The sequence below is a fragment of the Venustampulla echinocandica genome (genome assembly GCF_003357145.1).
Source record: "Venustampulla echinocandica strain BP 5553 chromosome Unknown scaffold_3, whole genome shotgun sequence".
NCBI lineage: Eukaryota > Fungi > Ascomycota > Leotiomycetes > Helotiales > Pleuroascaceae > Venustampulla > Venustampulla echinocandica.
Window position 1 is genome coordinate 1,467,899 of NW_022474208.1, and position 18,931 is coordinate 1,486,829.

Here is an 18,931-nt window from a genome sequence, read left to right on the forward strand (position 1 = left end):
TAGGCTCGAAAACACCACAAACTCGACCATGAATTTCCAACTTCACAGCAGGATACGGATCACTACAGGGTGGCATTGGGGGCATGGATTCCGAGGGGGAAATATTGTGTATTTCTTCATATCAGTGACACATTGTTATTCTGTGTTCGGAGCTGGAAACCGTCCAGTGCTCCTCCCATTACTGACTCGTCATCCACGCTTCATATTCGTAAATCAAGTCAACCAGAGCCAAGTCAACCTGCACGCCGCGTAGAATATGCTATAAAACTCATGCTATCATGATTACCCGTTCTCTAATTGCCGCATTTACTCTTCATCACCGATCTAGACAAGCTGTTAATACGGATATCCATAGACATGGGATAAGGGGGTATATAGCATACCTTAGGAGCCAAATAGAACCGCAGATAACTGCTTCCAGCCAGCGCATATTCAACCAACAGAGGTACTTCATTAGACAAGCAAAGCTTGACAGTCTTGGAAAGACCTGCGGCCTTGCAGAAATTGACGAGGTACTTGAGGGAGAATGTCAAGGCGACGGGCTCCGTAAGATCGATATCGATGTTAAGCTCCGGCTTCTCAACATTGTTGTGGCTTCGTAGAGTGACAGAACCATTACCAATATCGCCATTGCATGTGAACTTGACACCGTCCTTAGAGGCTTCAATAGAAACTGTAACACCGTAATATTAGCCTCGAAATATATCAATATCAGGGGTCAGCTTGGCGCATACCAGACTCGGAAAGCTGCATAAGATCCATGCAGATTCTCTTGAACTCGGATGATGGCATGGAGATAGTGGCGGCGTACTCGGTATCAGGGATGCCCAAATGCTCCTGATCGATATCCATGAGCTTCAGGTCATACTCGCTCAACCGATCGCTCTCGCTGCTCTCAAAAACCAAGTTCAGAACATCCGGAGCATCCTCAGCCTTGATCGTAAGGACATCTTCGTTCTGGGCTGCGCGGAGCACTTTGGTAAGGGAGACGAGGTTGACGCCGAGCGCAACGTTGCGATCACATCGGTATGGGGAGAAGCTCTCAGCCTTGAGCATCATCGAGACGAGCGCAACGTGCGAGTTGTCCATCGCCTGGAGCGCAATACCGCTGTCATTGCAGTCGAAGTTGCAGTCCTGGACTAGGTCCTTGATTGCATCAACAACCTTCTTCAGCAGGTCGGCCTGCTCGAGTCTAGCTTCCAGCACTGATGCATGTCAAGTCAGTTTGGGTTCCTTCTTGTGTGCTTCCTTGGGAATTGGGCAGTATAAACAAGGGCTATGGTCCTTACTCTTGCGGTTAACTTTGTCTGGATTTGATAGAGGGGAGGTGGTAAGAGATACGGTTTATTTTGCGATTGTTTCTGACGGTTCTGTGTGTTAAGGGTGAGGGAAACACGAAAACACGAGAATACGCGTGGGGTCGCGTAAAGTGATTTGCTGTGACGTGTTGGTGCCTGAGGTCTGAGGCCACGAACAGGGGTAAATTAAATTCCAAAGAGTTGACTCGAGGACAACCAACTACGATTTCAACTCCAAAATTCACAGATTCCGAACTGCGAGTACTAGTTTTATTGTAGCGGGACAACCCCAATCACACCTATCTCTTGTGTCGTCTTTGCCCTGTGGTTAATTATTTGGATTTTCCATTATGCACGTTGATAAGCAGGACCAGCTGGGCTCCTGGCTCTCTTGCCTCCTTCACACATACCAGCAAAGAAGAAGACACGAAAGACAAGGGGAGGGGAGACTGTCTTTGTCTTTTGCTCATACACACGAATAGTCTGATTTTGCCCTATATGATTCAATTATTGGATTTTGTGGCTATTAGTCCTCCTAAAAGCCACCACCTAGATGCGCCCTAAATATTCACTCCCAAGAACACTAAACCATGGTTTAGTCTTCTTTTAGTACATGACGACTTAACGATATAGCGACAGTGCGACAACATATGAATTTCCCATCAACCAATCCCCTATCCTATAGGCTCCTAACTAGCTATCTTGTTGGTTGTTTTATATCCGCTTTCCTCTAGTATTTACGGAGTGTCCTTCTAGCCCCTCGACATCGTTAATACCGTATCAATTAAGATATAACAATTTTTGAATCTTCAACAGCATAGGAATATTTAACTTTTTAATATGAATCCTATTAGAAGTGACGATAAGGAGGTCATATATACAGCATTGTAGTCAGGTACGCATATATTCAATCGACTATGAAAGTTGTAGAAGCTCATAAATGATATAATTTAACTACCTCCATTATGACTATAGTGCGTAGTCTTCTTTCCCAATAGTATAAGTCCTACACAATCCATCTTAATTCGTCAGCCTTTACTCAAGACTCGGAAGTCCTTCACTAGCTAGCTGCGGAATTGCAATCTTGCAGCACTGAGCGCTTAACCGGAAATGTCAAGATAGATACTTCAGCTATCTAATAACCACCTCAAAGTATATCCCCACACTTTGAACCTCACCATAGCGGAGTCCGGTTTTTTGCTTCAAGTGCCACGCCCTAATCACTGAGATAGAGACGTCCACCCAAACCTTCTCCCTAATCAAAACATAAAAGCACATATATTTCTTAAACTCTTCTCAACTAGGAGAATAGCATTGCTCACCATGACACTATCTCAGCTCCCAAAGCTAGAAAAGCCAAACAGCACACCATGACACTAAGTCCGAGCAAGCTATAGCTTATAGCAATTGACTCCTGAGGCAAAGCTCAAGTTTCGACATATTTATTATCATGTCCCATCGATATAAATATTACAATTCCAATAACTCCATTTTGAGTGTATACTGGTTTGACTCTAAATGACCATCGATTTCACACAAGTCAGGAGGTGGTCTCCATGTACATATTCGACACGAGCCAGATGGCCTAGAACAGTCCGAGAACTGTGACGTTCCATCTCGTGGAACATTCAACAAGGGGTTTCCTTGCGTACCTTTCAATATAGCGCTTACATTTCTGCCACAGCCGCTACATCTAGCGCAAGGCGGAAATCAACGAATCCGAGGAACCATGACCCATACGAGCGCCCCCATGTCATTATATCTCTTGCACTACCCGACTCTGACGCCGCAGGCCAATTGCTTTGAATATCAGAATAAAAAATGAGGCATGAAATAAAACGCAGGGTAGACCCCTTAATCATACCCATTAGCGTAAACTTACAGTACCACGGCTTATGCCGGGTCGACCACGAGATACAGTAACACGCGTAATATCTTTGATGAGACAGTGTTGTGCGACAAGTAAGCGTGGCGTGCTATAGGCGTCAGCAGCCTCAAACAGGCGCGGCTTACTCGGTGCATCCAGAAAGCCTCACAGTGTTAGAAACCGCAATAGCCCAAACAACTCGAAAACTAGAACAGAAGTAGTTGGGCGTTATGGGAAAGGTAGTGGCGTTATGATCATCCCCATGCCCTTCTGGAAACATGAAATGAGGTTTAGATTCCTAGGCGGTGTTCTTGATCGAGGTTGGCGCGAAACATAAGCCCTATATGACATGGACGGTATACGTCGTGGGGGTGTATCGACCGTAGATCTTACAAAGGAGCTTGATGAAATATTAAATATAATGTAGGAAGGCGTAAAGTCCGAATATGCGGGCGGCATCGCCCTTACGGCAGTTGCTATGTGGAATCACTGTCCATGCTGGGACGAGTGCTGATCCTGAAGCAGGTGACAGACAGCCACGTTTCTCAAGCCACCTCATGATTGGAATAGAAGGTAACGGCCAAAATAAAGTTATGTTAGTCTCTGCGAGTAATCCAGAAACGTGTGAAGCGGGAGTAAGGAATAACAAAACCAGCCACTAAGCTATCTCGAGCAGCGGAAGCGGCACTGAGACGTGGGGAACGTAAGTGATAAGAGGAACTGGAGTGAGTTATCGTAAGACATCTCGGACGAGCCATCCACTGAAGAAGAGAGATCTCATTCACGTGTGGGCAATTCATGCAACACTGTGATAAAGCTCAAAGCTAAAGAAATGGGGGTGGGTCGATCCCCGTGCTAACTTCGGGAACTCTTACAAAGTCCAGAAAAGGTGGTCATTGCAGGTAATAATTCCTGATATGTACCGCGTACCGTGCCGCAGACGGGCTCGTCCGTCGAAAGTTGTCTCCGCAACGCAAGGTCCGAAAACCCGCGCAGGGAATATTGTAACCTCATTTTGGGAAGGTCGTCTTCGAACTTCGGGCATCCCCAGATTGCGTTGCTATCGCTACAGTATCGTCATCGTCTGTGGCCGGCATAAGCGGGAAATGAGAACGAGAAGCAACGAAAAGAGCGTCGTACTGGACATGCAAGACAAGGAAGAGTTTCTCGGTTCCCGAGTTACTGTTCATAACTACTGTACGACGCCACGTGGTTGGATAAATTAGCTAATCTTTGGTACGAAGCTCAACTAGGTAGGTCTGACGGGCAGTGACAACTCTCTCGCAGATCTCTCAGAAACTGGCGAGGCTGAACCTTCTGAAGGGAGCGGCCGAATGTTGTGTGGTCGAATGATTGGGTTGTGCCTGTAGCGTTGCAGCCTCGGCTGAGGGGAGGGTGTGGTGATGATTCCATAAATAAATACTGCAAATGAGCTGCTGAGTATCTCCGTTGTTACCCCTCAATCTCACGCACAGCCAAAGGCTGTACAACATGGCTGACGTGCCTGGGTATGAGGCAGAAGTGCCGGGCAGATCTAGCGCTTCAGCGGCGTGGCACGCTGGCAGGGCAGGCACGGGCATATCAGCAGCCCATGTTTTTCAGGGAAGTCCTGGAAACCTGGATGGTCATGGTCCTCATTATGGCCATGGATGGTGGTGGGTCAGAGGCTCGGAGAGTCAGAGTACGTACGGAAAGTAATACGTAGCATTGATCGAGGTGACGAGATCGATAACGAGAATCGGGGTAATCAAGGGAAAATGACTGGCTGAAAGTCGCTAATACGGCGATATAGCTAGCCAGGAGAGGCTAAGTTCCTCTGTACTACATACTCAGACGGGGCTGGTGATTCGGTGGTACAGAGCTGACGGACGTTAATGGTTGGAGGTACGAGTGCAGATCTTCCGTGCTCAAGATCGAAGTGCAGGTAATCCAGCGCTCCGGCTTCAACGATTCAGCGAACTGTTCAGGGTCTCTCAAAACGGTAGTTTCCTTCCTTCAGGCGTCAGGCTTCCGCAGCGCTCACCATGCTCAACATCGGTTTCAGAGTTCGGTGGCGCCGCTGCAGTCGTGGGGCACGGGGGGAACTTTAACGTGTTGGTTCAACTTGGTTGATTGCAGTAACTTTGTACGTAGTGGACCTACTACGTACGGTATAGTACCTCGGTGGTAGCTGGAGTTGACGAGCTTGACATCATTACCATCGCAGCATCCGCCATGCCACTCTGGATCCGGAGCAGCAGGACTTCTTGCGAAGATGGGTGTGTAATTCGCACTCCGGGTCTTGTCGTACCTGGTTTGCTCTAAATCTGACACCGCATCGGGCCAGCATCAGCAGCAAACCCTCGAGTCGACCACGCGACGCACCCTTCCTGAGACGCTCCACGGGCCAGCAATCGCCTTCAGCCGGTGCAGCAATCCAGGGCCTGGGGAGCCGTTGTGCATCTCTGCGTACCATCGTCGCATGGCACTTCGGATGGAGGGTGGGAGTGGGAGTGGATGTAGCCGTAGCCGTAGCTGTAGCTGTAAATGTACCACTATACGAGGTGTGATGTCGAGGTGGGTATTGTATGGGTGATGTAAGTCAGTCAGTCCGTCAGCGGCGAGGCTTCTTTCTCTCCCTCGCCAAACCTGCACCACCCGCAACGACCCCCCGGTGTGCAAGAATCTATTGCTATTTGGGACGGGGCTGTGTCCACCGCTGCCGTCCGCCAACGAACCACGATTCTTCGACCCCACGACTTCCACGGCTCCAATTGCACCGACACTTTCAGCACCAAAGGGCTAATTATTGCACCAGACCAGTCGCATCGTCGTCTTTGATTACAGCTGCTCAGCATCTTTATTTGGCAGCTTTTGGTGTCTGAGTTTCCAAGGCCAAGGCCTTGTTTTACGCGGTACACCGTCCCCCCTTGCACCGTCACTTACTCTCGTACAACGTAGCGGTGCAGAGGAAAGAATGCTGAATGCAACGTGGACCCCATGTTTTCAGCTCTCGGGTCATGAACTTACGGATGTGTACTCAGTCATGACGGATGAAGTTCATTCCATTGCTCTCGAAATATTCTGTTTTTATAAACGACACCAAAGAAGGGTATAATAGGTATACGCTAGGTATAGAGGTATATGTACCGTGCTCTCGTCCAAACATAAAGCGTAGTTAGTCCTGGAGAGGTATAACGCGAGTCCACCAATCCCCTGCCATAAAACGGATTGTTTTCTAGGTCCAACTCCCCCAAAAAAAGGCCAAAGCCCAGCCCAAGATATACTCCTAAAATGCATGAAAGCCGTGCCACCCGCTGCCCCTAGTTCTATGAGTTTCGCCGTTGCTTGCACTTCTCGTGTGCCATGTGCCCGTTTCGCGCCGTAGTCCTGGTGAATTCCGCACCACAATTTGGACAGCTGGATTTTGTTGCAGCGCCCGACTTCTCTCGTTGATGCCGTAAGAGGTTGCTAAATGTAGAAAACTGTCGTCCGTTACACCCGTGCTCCCAGCATTGGGGCTTGGGGCGGCTATGGACGACCCGGACGTGATCGGCAGAGTCGGTGGAGCCTACTTTTTGACTGGGTTGGTGTGTGTACATGTGTGGCTGGTCCGAAGCTGATGAGAGCGAATGCGGCCGTGATCTGTATCCTGTCAGCAAGTGTTTCGGATCGTTCTGGTGCGTAATTGGTTCTTACACATAGGTCGGAAGGCCCGAATCTTGTCCCGCCGTTGAGTATGGCATGGAGGAAAATGTGGGTGAGTGCGTGAAATCATTGGGGCTCCTTGTATGACGTTAGAATTCTGTCGTCTTTTTATAGATGAAAAGTGACTCACATTGCAAACACTGGCCCATACATATCAGGAGCTCCTGATTCGACGATTTGCGGTGAATACGGAGTAAGGTAAGACGAGGTGCTGAGAGAAGGAGATGGCTGTGGTCCCTGTGAAATGGGGCCTTGAGAAAGTAGCGGGGAGGGAGTCAAACTTCCAGAAGTGAGGCTGGGAGTAAGGCTGCTGGGATATTCCCCAAGAGTGCGTGGGATAAGATCTGGTGAAGCTGTATGAGAGACCACATAGGGATTGCTGACCGAGCGTTCTCTTCTCACACGGGTCTTGGAATCTCTCCGTGCGTGATCACGCTGTCGCTTTAACTCCCTCTGCTCGGGGCTGAGGGTTCCTCGGGGCGGGCTGGATGTGAGGGAACGAGCGTAGATAGGCATCAGATTCTTGTCGTCATATGCTGAGAGCATGGAAGGATTCAAAGGCGGGCTTGGGATGTGAGGCATAAACTGCTCGTTCATCTCAAAATCTGGATGCGTCAAGTCTAGTGCCTGTTAGTAGAGACCTTGGAGTGCTTGGAAACTGTAGCGTACGAGGCCATGTGTATGACTGACGAATGCCACCCTCGAATCGGGCATCATACTGTTGAATCCCGATAGTACTAGGAACTGTAAGTAAGGATATCAAACAGCACAAGCACTTTTTCTTCCTACCTCATATTTGCTGGGAAAGAATTCGAACGGAGAGGCAAGGCGTGGTGGCCAAGAGATGACTGAGCAGGATCTAGTACGAGGGATGGTGTTGCTCCTGATTGTCCTCCTGAGTCGAGTTGAGCCCAATCGGCATCAAAATCAATGTCCGAGAGGAGCGGGAACGGAGTGAGTCCTTGAGGCACTGGAGAGAAGAGCGTAGAAGGAACTGATGGCTTGGTGTTGTGATCAGAGTAAGCTGGCTGAGAGGTCCGTGGAATATCTACTGGGCCCAGTTGGGGTGTCGAGACGGGAGACTCAAAGATGTTCAGGCCTTGGAGCTGGAGGGCGGTGGATGACAGGTGACTGTTGGCTCTAGACCTGGACTGACGTGAGTGTTCTGTACTCGAGTCTATATAGAGGGAATCCATGAATGCAGGATGAGATGGGGGTGGTGATCGATGACGGCTGCACATACGGAAGGATTCTCGAGAGTAACTCGAAATAGATAGAAGAGGGCTTCGGATCTCAAGAGGATCTGACGAAGTATAAATCGTGGAGATCTGGAGGGCAGGGGTTGGCTTAGGTCGGGATTGGGGGGGTGAGGGCGAGGGTGAGGGTGGCGTGTGCTTTTGTAGAAGGGCAGAGGGGATGGGCGAGGGAGATTAGATGAGACAAGACCCTATTGTCGACCTGGGTATTTCTTGGTGGATCGCAGAGGCGTAAACAAACGTTATTCTCCGTTGAAGGTCTCCGCCTCCACTGAGGGCGGGCTCATGGCTCTAAAGTAGACGACGATACAGTATGTTCGCGCCCTCGACGCAACACACATCCCCGACGAGCGCCCGCCCACCCCGGACCGCGGTTTACGACCCCAGTCCGCCACGAGCCTTGTTGACAGTGAGAGGGAGGTTTTGCCATGAAGCCCTGAATCCATGATGCCAGCCGGTGCATCAGCAGCAGCAGCAGCAGCAAGCAGCAGGCCAGCGGCCGATCGTAGGGGTGGGAAGACGTGGGTGTAGTCACTCTGCAGTGGACGAACGAAGCTCAGGTCGAGGGTCGAGGGGTCTGAAGGATGCGAGGCCCGGTCGTGTCTAGCGCGTGTTATTATTATTATTGATAGAAACCGCTGCTGCAGTAGTGCTGGGGGCGCGGTCGCCGTGGAGGATGTACCCAGGTACCTAGGGGTGGGTTCAGGGAACTTCAGGGCCCCGCGGCGGGTGGAGCAGCGGGCAGTTAGTGGCAGTGGTGATAGTGATGACAGTACTTACTACCTAGTAGGTATAGTGGTATGTAGGTAGAGGGTGACCACTATAGAGTCCCCACTAGAGTCCCTAACGTCCCCTAACGTCCCCTAACGCCCCTAAGCCCAAGCCTAAGCCTAAGGCCAAGGCCTACCTAGTACTCCGTAGGTAAAGGGATTCTAGCGCTGTGCTCCCTCTCACTCCCGCACCAGCACTATTCAAGGCTCAAGGCTCAAGGCTCACCGATGATGATCGCTGGGCACTTCCCTCTACCGGCTCCACCCCCTCTGAGCCTCCGCCCTGCCTTGACCTAAAAAATATACAAGAATAGAATCTCAATCTCTCAACCTCTTGTCTGCCTCAACCCGCGGCTTTGTTCACGACGCAGTGCCACCTCCGGAATACAGAAAAATAAGATTACTTCTTGCAGCGCCGGCGAGCGTGGTACCAGCCTGCACCAGCCTGCAGCGACAGGCTCCATCCACCTGCTGGCCACGCTCTCTCTCGGCCTGTTCTGCAATACTTCGTACTGGAGCCCGCCGGCGCTGGATGGATTAATCTGCAATCATCTGCACCCATCTGCGGCGCGACTCGGCACTCTGCAACTGCTGCTGCTCCGTCCGTATTGCTGCTGCAACCAAGTTCACTTGTAGTCAAGCCGGCGATTCTGCTGCTGCGTTGCCTGCCCACGCCGCAGACCGACACAGGCCTACGCGGGCCTTCTGACCTGACCGTCCACAGGCGTGCCCGCCGTCCAGTCAACCAGGAAATGAAATGAGTTGAGTGATGAAGGCCGTTGTCTGGCGCAACGACTGAGCTGGGCCTGCTATTCGACAGCTCGTGGCTAAGCTTCTTCAAACACGCTAGCAGCGATGACCAGGTGGCACAGCGCCAGAAGCGGTAATCTTCTCATATGCCAAAGCAGCTATTACTTACTTACCTCCGGATGTATTTGTGGTACCATAAAGTACCGGTACGGAGGACATGGCGAGTAATGGCCTTGCTACTGTACTTCGTACCGGAGGCTGGCCAAGTGCAGCAGAGTCAACCTGACCAGCCTACGGGCGTAGTATTGCACCACCACCGTACGACTACTACCGTGCCAAAGTACTATACGCAGCATACGCCGTCGTACTCCGGACTCTTGCATTTTTCAATCCGATATCCCGGACCCCAGAATGCCATGAAGCAGCACTATAATCCGCCAATTTACCCCACGCGAGATTCCATTCATCCATATCGATTTAATCAGCCCAGCTCATGGTTTCAAACACGGCAACGCATGTTGTTCCTTCGACCGTCCCTCAACCCACCGCGCTGGCCAAGAAGGGAGCGGCCACTACGGACGGAGAAATACACTGCCACGTTTTAGATCCAGCACACAGGACAGGATTCGCTGATCAGCCGCTCCGTAGGTCTTTTTTAAGGTCACCCAATTCCAAGTTGGACAATAGCCACGAGATCTGCAGGGAGCTCTCTCTGGGCAAACCCGCGCAGGTCGACATTAATCGGCACCACTGTGAGCCAGGTTCGTCCAAACTCCACAGACCGCTGCAGAAGCTCTCCTCCTGCTTGCACCACGGTCTTCAACAGGGGCATTGGGTTTTCGGATTTTCTCGAGTGGCCTTTTTACGAAAGTACTTTCGCGGCTACTACGGACCACTTCGTACATGGCCGGCTAATATTGGGCCATACAACCACCGAGATGCTAATTTAACCTCTTTACGAGAACTAACTTGGTCTGTACAGTAGAGTTACGATGTGTTTAGTTTCGTCCCACTTTTAGCCTAGCTCCCTTGAGATGGCTTCAACTCTAAATCCACACGGACCTAATCCAGACAGACAACCAGCACAACGCCGGTGCAGTGCAGTACTAGGCTACAGATGACGAGTTAAATAAAAGACGATAAAACTCTTATCATTTTTTGGTTTTGGTTTCGACTTAAAGAAGCCGAGGTCGTGCACATGATCAAACCCCCCTTTATCTTTAGTATTATAGAGAAAACCGAGGTATTCCACGGATACTCGGATGAAATCGAAATTATTGCGTTTTGTCGGCGTGCTCGTTTAGCGAACACACCAATAAAAAGGTAGAGAAAGCTTCCGAGATGCACAGACAATAATCTGAAAAGCTAAAATACCCGGGAAACGTCCAAGCTTGAGATACTCAAATCATTCACTTGTGATATTTAACAAAATAATTGAACCCCTCTCGGATACCGAGCAATCGCAGCGCCGAAAACTGGGACTATAGTAGGCAGCAAGCTCGATCGGTTCATCCGAGAACCAGGCTACGAGGAGGCACGCGAACGACAAGCTGCCGAAGTTCGAAATTCGAACTAATGGCATTACGATCTCACGAGCTGTCGCTGTGCCGCCTGCGATAGTACGTACCGTCAACCCACCGGTACGTACTTCTGCATCGGCATCGTGATGCTCGATCCAACCGAGGGGAATCTGCAAGACCTGTTCGTGGAGTGGATGGGGAGCGCCGAATTATCCGAATAATCGTTCGCGCAGCAAGCTGCTGCGGATGTGCCTTGCAGCAGTTTGAAACGGCGAAACAAGCCAGCGCCCAGAGGGCTTCCAGAATACCAATCTGGTACTAGGACCCCCCCGTCCATATAAACATCGGCCCTGGTCACCAGCCAAACGGACCAGGTTGTTAAGCGCGATGAAGTAGCTCGAAAGCCTTGAGGGCTTGAGGCTTGAGTATTATCATCAACAGCGTCTCGAGGAAGAAAAAGAAAGCCTTCGTCTCGCCCACCGCGAGGTCCACGATGCGGCCTTTAAGCGCCCGCCGCTAGATACCTACCGAGTAGCGTGTGAGGCTTTGCGGCGGCTTACTTCATGCCTACTGAATAGCTTCAGTTGCTGACGCTTACCGGCGCGTAGTACGTAGGTACTGGGCCTTAGAAGCCCCCAGGCGCCACCCGCCCCAATCGCAAAGCCGCGCTCGAATAGGGACAGACTGCTCGTACCAGAGCGCCGATGAGATTTGGCCGGAGTAATCAAGAGCCGCTCCCCCAAGCGATGCCCTGTCTCTTCTGCCAAGTACCGTGCAAGTACCAGTACTTAGCAGCGCCAGGTGCTCGTACCAGCGTCCCCTCGTCCCCCAAGGATCTTAGGCTATTTGCTAATTATAAACAAGGGACCGCAGCAGTATATCTCCATTCCCGTTGCGGCGAGGTACGGAAGTACTTCCTTCCAGTACCTACCTGCGGAGGCGTAAAGGAAAAGGATGCAGATCTAAGGATCATTAGGAACGAGACACCGTTGCGTTCGCCATCGCGCACATACCGCATCGCGGAGCATCTCGATCGGTTTATCGATTTTATCGATACCAGTATCTCATCTCTTATCCTGCAAACCCATACTTCGTACATCTGCACGACCCTCCTCATCGGGCCTGGCGGTGTCCATGGCCAAATGGGTTATCTCGATGACGACCGAGGACAAGGTGATATTGCCACCTGCTGCAAGAGGCCATTTATTAACGGAGTATTCCACGAGGTCCGGACTTCTGCGAGGTTCTAGCCCTTGACAGAGGCAATATAATACCTCGACAGCTTTCCCACGTGGATGACGAGGATGGGGTAAAATGAAACGCTGACAATTTTGATAACCGCCGGGGGGCACCCCATCAACAACGGCTGTCAGGTTGTTTCCCGGACCCCAAGTTGCCCGTGGGCAAGAACCAAGCTGGATCAGGGAAATGCGAGAACACCTGGGCGAACTGGTGTGAGCTGCGATGACATGAATACCTTATGGGGCCGTATCCACAGTTCTGTGTGCCAGCTGGTCCATCCACATCCCCAATGAGGCTTTTCCCACGCATCCCTAATTGGGGCGGCGCGTTGATGGTACCCTTTCCGTATCCATCCTTCGCAATTCAACGTGGTGCCTCAAAGAGAACAATCATGGCCGTGTTTCAGGTTCGTTGTACCTGCAGCTCCACGCAGTCTGTACCACGATATCTCGACGCATGGCACGCAGGCTGTGCGATGTCCCCGTCGAGCCTCATTGAATACCCACACAGCCCATTTAGGAAGTTCCTTGTGCACCACACCCCTCGGGCGCCCCGCAATCAGTCAGCGAACATCGAAGGTAGTGTTCTGCGGCGTAGAGATCAGGAGAGCATGTTTGAGTTTGATCGACTGTAGGGGAGGGGGGGTTCCCCGAATCCCGGCTTGCTTGGCATCTTGCTGAGCCATGATCAAAAAAGATCACGGTACTTGTGACTTGAGAGGAGCAACTACCTGCTCTGTTTGTACGTACATGTGGACTTGTATCTGGGGACGAGGCTGGCGGAATCATTTCCCCGTGGGTGGCGAGAACGTCGTTCCACTCCTATGATAGGAGGTACTTCGTATATGGAAGGGGGGTATAGTTACACTTTCACATTCACAGCCACAACCCATAATATGAATGATGTTTCATGTTATGGATCATCGTTGACTGCCATGACATCTACTCCACCTGAAGACACGCCACACAAGGCAAGTGATTCGTATTAGGAATCAACATTGTGGTGCCAACGCTCCATTTCGATGGATTAATCTGAGTGACGTTACCATCTCCAATCTTCGTAGGGAAATGAATGACTGTGCATGACATAAAACCCAAGGAGCTAGACTAGTCTCTGAACTAAACATTCGTTTCTCTAAATCACTAATTCAGGATGAAACATTATAGGCAAGATTCTAACCCATGTAGAGTTGACATAAACCCAAATTTAGAATCGAACCATACCTCATAAAAAAACATACAAGGAATTTCTCATCCCGCAACCTTTCACACCTGGTATCGCTTTATATTCTCCCTAACTTAACACGTCCCCACTAATTCTCTAATCCTCACCAGAGGAGGAAGAACGGAGGGATCAAGGCTATCGCTATCCCCTCTCTCTCCCATTGTAAAAAAAAATACAGACTCCAGCTGCCAGATTTTACCCAGCCTAGCCCATCACTCCCTATTTATTCTGGCAAACAAAAAACAACAAACAAGATGCAAAAATCTGGCAATTCAATGCTTTAAGTCCTTACTTTCCCAATGCCGCGCTCAGTATAACTCCCACGGGAAAACGTATGTAAGCCAAAAGACGAAAAAAATAAGTCTTTTTTTAAAGTCTCTTTCTCTTGGAATTTTATTGCACTAGAAAAAGAAGAGAAAAAGAATTGGGATTCGACGATCGTACTTCCTGATATTTCCTGCAGGAGACGAGGGCTTCCTCGATAGTTTATTAACACAATAGGTATGGGAGTTATTTTTCTTCTTTTCTAGAGTTTCCCATGCCGTGCTTTGAATATAGCAACCTTATCGTCATAAAAGAGGATTTCTCTCAACCTCAGTCTGACTTTCGATAGACCGTCCTCAGACTCATCATAAGAATCCGAATCCGAATCCGAATGATCCGAAATTTCTGATTCCGTCTCGTCCGGATCTACAGGCGCGATAGCAGTCCCGTTGTCATCTTCTTCGTCCTCATCTTCATCGTCGCTTCCCTCCTCATCCTCATCATCATCGTCCTCGTCGATTGTCACTCCTCCATGGCCGGCACTGATGGCGCTGGAATGATTGTCTGGAGATCCGTGGGCCTCGTCTTGCGGACGGTTCTCTAGAATTTCGAAGCATTTGTGCGAGACGCCCATGTAACATAGCTCAACTTCTGGACGGAGCACGATTACGTCGACAACTTGCAGAGCTAGCTCGCGGGGGTCAAATGCAGCCGTAACATGATCTGCAATAAACGGTATGTTCAGAGAGCGCAAATGAGGGACATTGGGTAGTCGTTGGAGGAAGTGATGCTAGGCATCGTTAGCATACCTTACGGATCAATATGTGTGGGACAAGGCTCGAAACTTACCCAGTCCTTATAGTCAACGGCAATACTCAACTCTCGAAGACTAGACATGCGTCCACTGGTGATGAAGTTGAGGACATCGCGATTAGGCATCCAGGTCCTGTACCGTGAGCCGTCCGATGAGCTTGGCCCTCGTGGTATCTTGTCGGAGCTGTCTAACATCAACTTCTTGAGACTGGCGCGGTGCCTTTTCAAGGGGCCCCGATATATAGCGTCCTGTGTGCTGTCATCAGCCTGCTGTTTACAAATAATATAGGTAGAAATGTATCTTACTATTGTGACGTTCGTATTACTAGACCGTCTCCGGTCTTGAAGGAAAAGTGTCTCCAATGTGTTCGGCGCCAGAGTGTCCTTCAAAAAAGCTATGAGAGAGGTGGAGGCTGCATCAGTGTGGATCTTTCTGAGGTTCAGATGATACTGTAGGGCCATAGTCGATCCCTGTTTTGTAGACTGGCTTGGACCAGTTGGTGACGGCTGGAAATGTCGTCGCAACATGACCCATAGCCTGTCGTGTTGAGGACAGTCCAGTATAGTCAGGTTCGTTAGAACCGTCCAGTCAAAAGCTTTTTGGAGCACCACTACAGATAATGGAACGCGCTCCAGCTCTAGAGTTTGTAATCTCAATTTTCCCTCCAATCTTGTTCTTTCAGATGGAGGTATTTCAGAGAAATGTGATTGTTTTCGGTATTGGGGTTGCGAACGCCTCAAAGGAAGATCTGTGGTAGCTCCTGGGAGGACAGCACCATAGTGTGTATGGGCGGTCGAAGCAGACCCGTGGGCGGAGATCAATGCATTGAGTGAGTCCATATCAGACTGCGCATGATCTAGTTGTAGAGGAGCGGTCACCAAATCCGATGGAGTAGTGTCATGGAGCTCATTTGAGTGGATTAATGATGCCCCACCATCGATGTTGAAAGCAACACCCGGGGTTGGAGCGGTTTCTTCTCCGGCTGCTGGTGTTTCTTTGGCTTCCCAGTATTCCTCCAAAGAGCTACTCTGCGATGTATCCAGAAGTGGATTCCCTAACCCTTCGTCCGTTTGGGGCCCAGTGGGGAACGGAACCTGCGTCTCTACGTGCGGAGCATCTGCTGGCACCGGAGTAGATGAAGCTGCCGAAACTCCCCAGTCTTTCTTCTCGGGTCTGATCGCCCTTTGCTTCTTGCGGATATCGAATATGCGGCCTACGAGAGCGCCTAAGACGCCTCCCAACCGCCTCTCGCCAATCGTACTCGCCCCAGGCCACGGCGCTTTATGATCAACTTGCTGCAGCTCGGGGCCATCCCAAGCAAGTACAAAATCTCTGTTGACCGCCTTTGCAGAGATCCCGACCCGCAGCTCCCGCAAACAGTCTTTTGATTTTGCAATGAGCATACTCATCTCATCCAGATAATCAAGCTCATCAATATCAAGTACAGATAGACTCTTCAGAGGGGGGAGGACACTCAGTGTCGGATATTCCACATGGCTTTGAGCATAACTGCGAGGATAGGAATGACCTGGAGGGTTTAGATTGGTGCCAGAAGGGACCGTCCATCCAATTGAAGTCATTGTGCTACCGGCCAACATCTGCGGAGTGGTACTTGAGGCGGCGGGCGAAGTTTGACCTGCCGCTGAATTGACAGGATCCGAATTATCATGCCATCTAACCCAAACGCGCTCCAGGCGACATTCTCGGCCAGGGTGCCTACTTTGCAGAGATGACAGCGCAAGCCAAACATCTCTTAAGACGCCAGTGGGCATATCCCAAACGAATGCCTCCAAATTCACCATCCTTTTCACTGCCAAAGCAACAAGCGTCCCAAGCATTTTCCCACTCTCTTTTGTAATAAGATATTCTTGGACCCAATCTGCCGGCCCATTCCCAAGAGAAAACTTTCGCGTAAACTGCGGATATTGATTGCCCATACGTCGTTGACCATTCCCAGGGTTCGGCCGTAAGTCATGGTTGCACTCTGTATTGTTGACGGCACCACAATTTGTGCAGGTAAAGGACTGTTCCCCGCCATTATTTGCAATCACATCACCCATACATAGCGTAGCAAGCCCGTATGTGAGAGCATCTACGCCAGTTCTAGGATCGGTGGTGGCATGTGCATCCGGCCATACAATGTCAAATCGAGAATATATGTGCGGAATCGCGAGGTTATGTAGTGCAGAATGTGTCAGGGCGAGGGCCGTGAGGTCATTCGTATGGGTCACCTATATAGTTTACATGTTAGATGGACCAGCAAGCTGCTAGGAACAGAGGAGCTCACTTCTTTCACAATTTCTTTTAAGACGTCCATGGGCAGATGAAGCAGCCGAAGAGGGCCTTTCTTCTCCGCCACAGCTGTCCATTCCTGCTCTTTATCCTTCAGCAGACTGGAGATCTTAGTTCTGGCATCCATCCCGGCCTTGGCAGCTTTGCCAGCCGTTTCCGACTCTTGCGAGGATATTTGGTGCTGTTGAGTGTAGTCGTTTAGCTTCAGATCGTTTGATGGTTGAGAGGACGCCGAGGTCTTCGGGATTGCTATCGGTTGATCATCTGGTTGAGATGCCGTATCACTGAGGGCAATATCGGAATTAGGAAGATTGGTAGCCATGATGCTTTCTGGGTCTGTTGGGATATGAGCTGTGCTGTGCTTCGGAGCTTGTACTTTCACTCTGCGACGTCCCAAGCTGATCACTCATGCTTGGTAGAGCCCAAACCATGAACCAGCATGCATATTATATTTGGGGAGATAGCATGGAGATAGGTACGAGTCGGTATTGGGACTGGAGCTCTGCACCGGAGCTTCAGAAGGTCCAGATGGCAAGGTATCCTGAAGTCAACCACGTTGGTCTAGGCCGTGGTCATAACGGACAAGCTTCCACGACGCCCCGATGTTTGCCATAGGTCCGTGCACGGTCACGTGCACGCCGCAAGCCGGATCCGATTGTCGAGTCTCGCGGTTGCGAGGCACGTGCCTATGAGTGAGTGGTTGCACTTCAGACTACCTAGGTCATTTCCTCTTTTCTATAGTAGTGTTCTGTGAAGAAAAGAGTCTACAGTAAAAGTCGAAATCAGTGTCAGCCTGAAAACTCAATAAGATATTTGGCCCCACAGTTTCTGCGCTCTAGCCCCATCATAGCTTATTAAAACCTGTATTAGCTTATATTCCCTGCTCCGGGGAATCTGCACGTGAATGTTAATTCCACCTACCTACATAGAAATTGCTAACATCGCCCGCCGAACATCGGTACACCCTACCTTTTACTTTACGTGAGAGTAATAAACTTCTGCCTAAGGATTAACATAGTATTATAGAACGTCCTAGAAATATTATTATAAATACTATAGCATTTTCTCGAGCAGTATATCCTTCTTCCAAGTACAAAATTGAGAGATAGCCTTAAAGTATATCTATCTACCTGGTATATATGTATATAAGGCAACCATAATTTATTGTCTACCGAAACACCTAACACCCCTACTATAGTACTATACTTAGGATCTCCATTAAGCCGGACAGTCTCAGAGTTTGGACAACCTTTGAGTTCGGATAGTCGCTTACGGAGTAATTAGGACAGTTACTCGGTTTAGCCGACCACCGGAATTGGCCATTCTATATAATCGGGTATCCGCTCTATGTGTATAAAGCTGGAAATTTATTTTTTCGTATAATTTTAATATTATTATGACTTCTTTGAGTACTATACTGTGGTGGGGTGGGGCGCCTCTAACCACTGATTATTACTTTGTTTTTGCATTCCCATTTGTATTAGAATAAGCACATGGATAAGTGGGACCAATTGGGCATATAAGCTCCTGGCTCTCATTCTCTCTTTTGCACACACAGTGCGATCAGATCAACACAAAGATCACAGCTTGACAGCTGGACCAGGGAGAAGCTGGCCAGCTAGTTAATTACCAATACAACTCAATTTGCCATACTTATATTAGTGACAGGATCTTGTGTCTATTAGTCGTTTTGAAATACTGAGGTACTACTGCCTGAGTGCGCCCTGAATATTCACCTGCTCTGAGAACACGAAACTAGTGGTTTAGCCTTCTCCAACCATATGACCATCTAACTATAATCCTGCAACGCAACCATCGCTCAATTGATCCCCATACCTTGACTGTGATCATTCGGTTGTTTTATCCATGATTCATCCCGATACTCCTAAGGGTCCAGCCAGCTCCTCGACAATACTAACCTCCAAATCTGAATCCAATGAGCCGTTG

General features: G+C 49.7%; 3 protein-coding genes across 3 annotated transcripts; all 3 read right to left on the bottom strand.

Annotated features, from left to right (window-relative positions):
* Nucleotides 1-306: 306 nt before the first annotated feature.
* Nucleotides 307-1,706, bottom strand: BP5553_06095 (Proliferating cell nuclear antigen; the record flags this gene model as incomplete). Its single annotated transcript, XM_032014718.1, has 4 exons — nt 307-324; nt 384-673; nt 735-1,205; nt 1,655-1,706. 4 exons carry the CDS (start codon nt 1,704-1,706, stop codon nt 307-309), a joined length of 831 nt encoding a protein of 276 aa, XP_031869399.1.
* A 4,767-nt stretch (nt 1,707-6,473) lies between these two features.
* BP5553_06096 (Uncharacterized protein) lies at nt 6,474-8,048 on the bottom strand (the record flags this gene model as incomplete). The annotated part of the gene is made up of 5 exons (XM_032014719.1): nt 6,474-6,789; nt 6,844-6,930; nt 6,983-7,472; nt 7,543-7,589; nt 7,642-8,048. 5 exons carry the CDS (start codon nt 8,046-8,048, stop codon nt 6,474-6,476), a joined length of 1,347 nt encoding a protein of 448 aa, XP_031869400.1.
* Nucleotides 8,049-14,140: 6,092 nt separating this feature from the next.
* Nucleotides 14,141-17,306, bottom strand: BP5553_06097 (Uncharacterized protein; the record flags this gene model as incomplete). The annotated part of the gene is made up of 4 exons (XM_032014720.1): nt 14,141-14,668; nt 14,728-14,940; nt 14,998-16,923; nt 16,980-17,306. The coding sequence occupies 4 exons, from the start codon at nt 17,304-17,306 to the stop codon at nt 14,141-14,143; spliced, it is 2,994 nt and encodes a 997-aa protein (XP_031869401.1).
* Nucleotides 17,307-18,931: the final 1,625 nt, after the last annotated feature.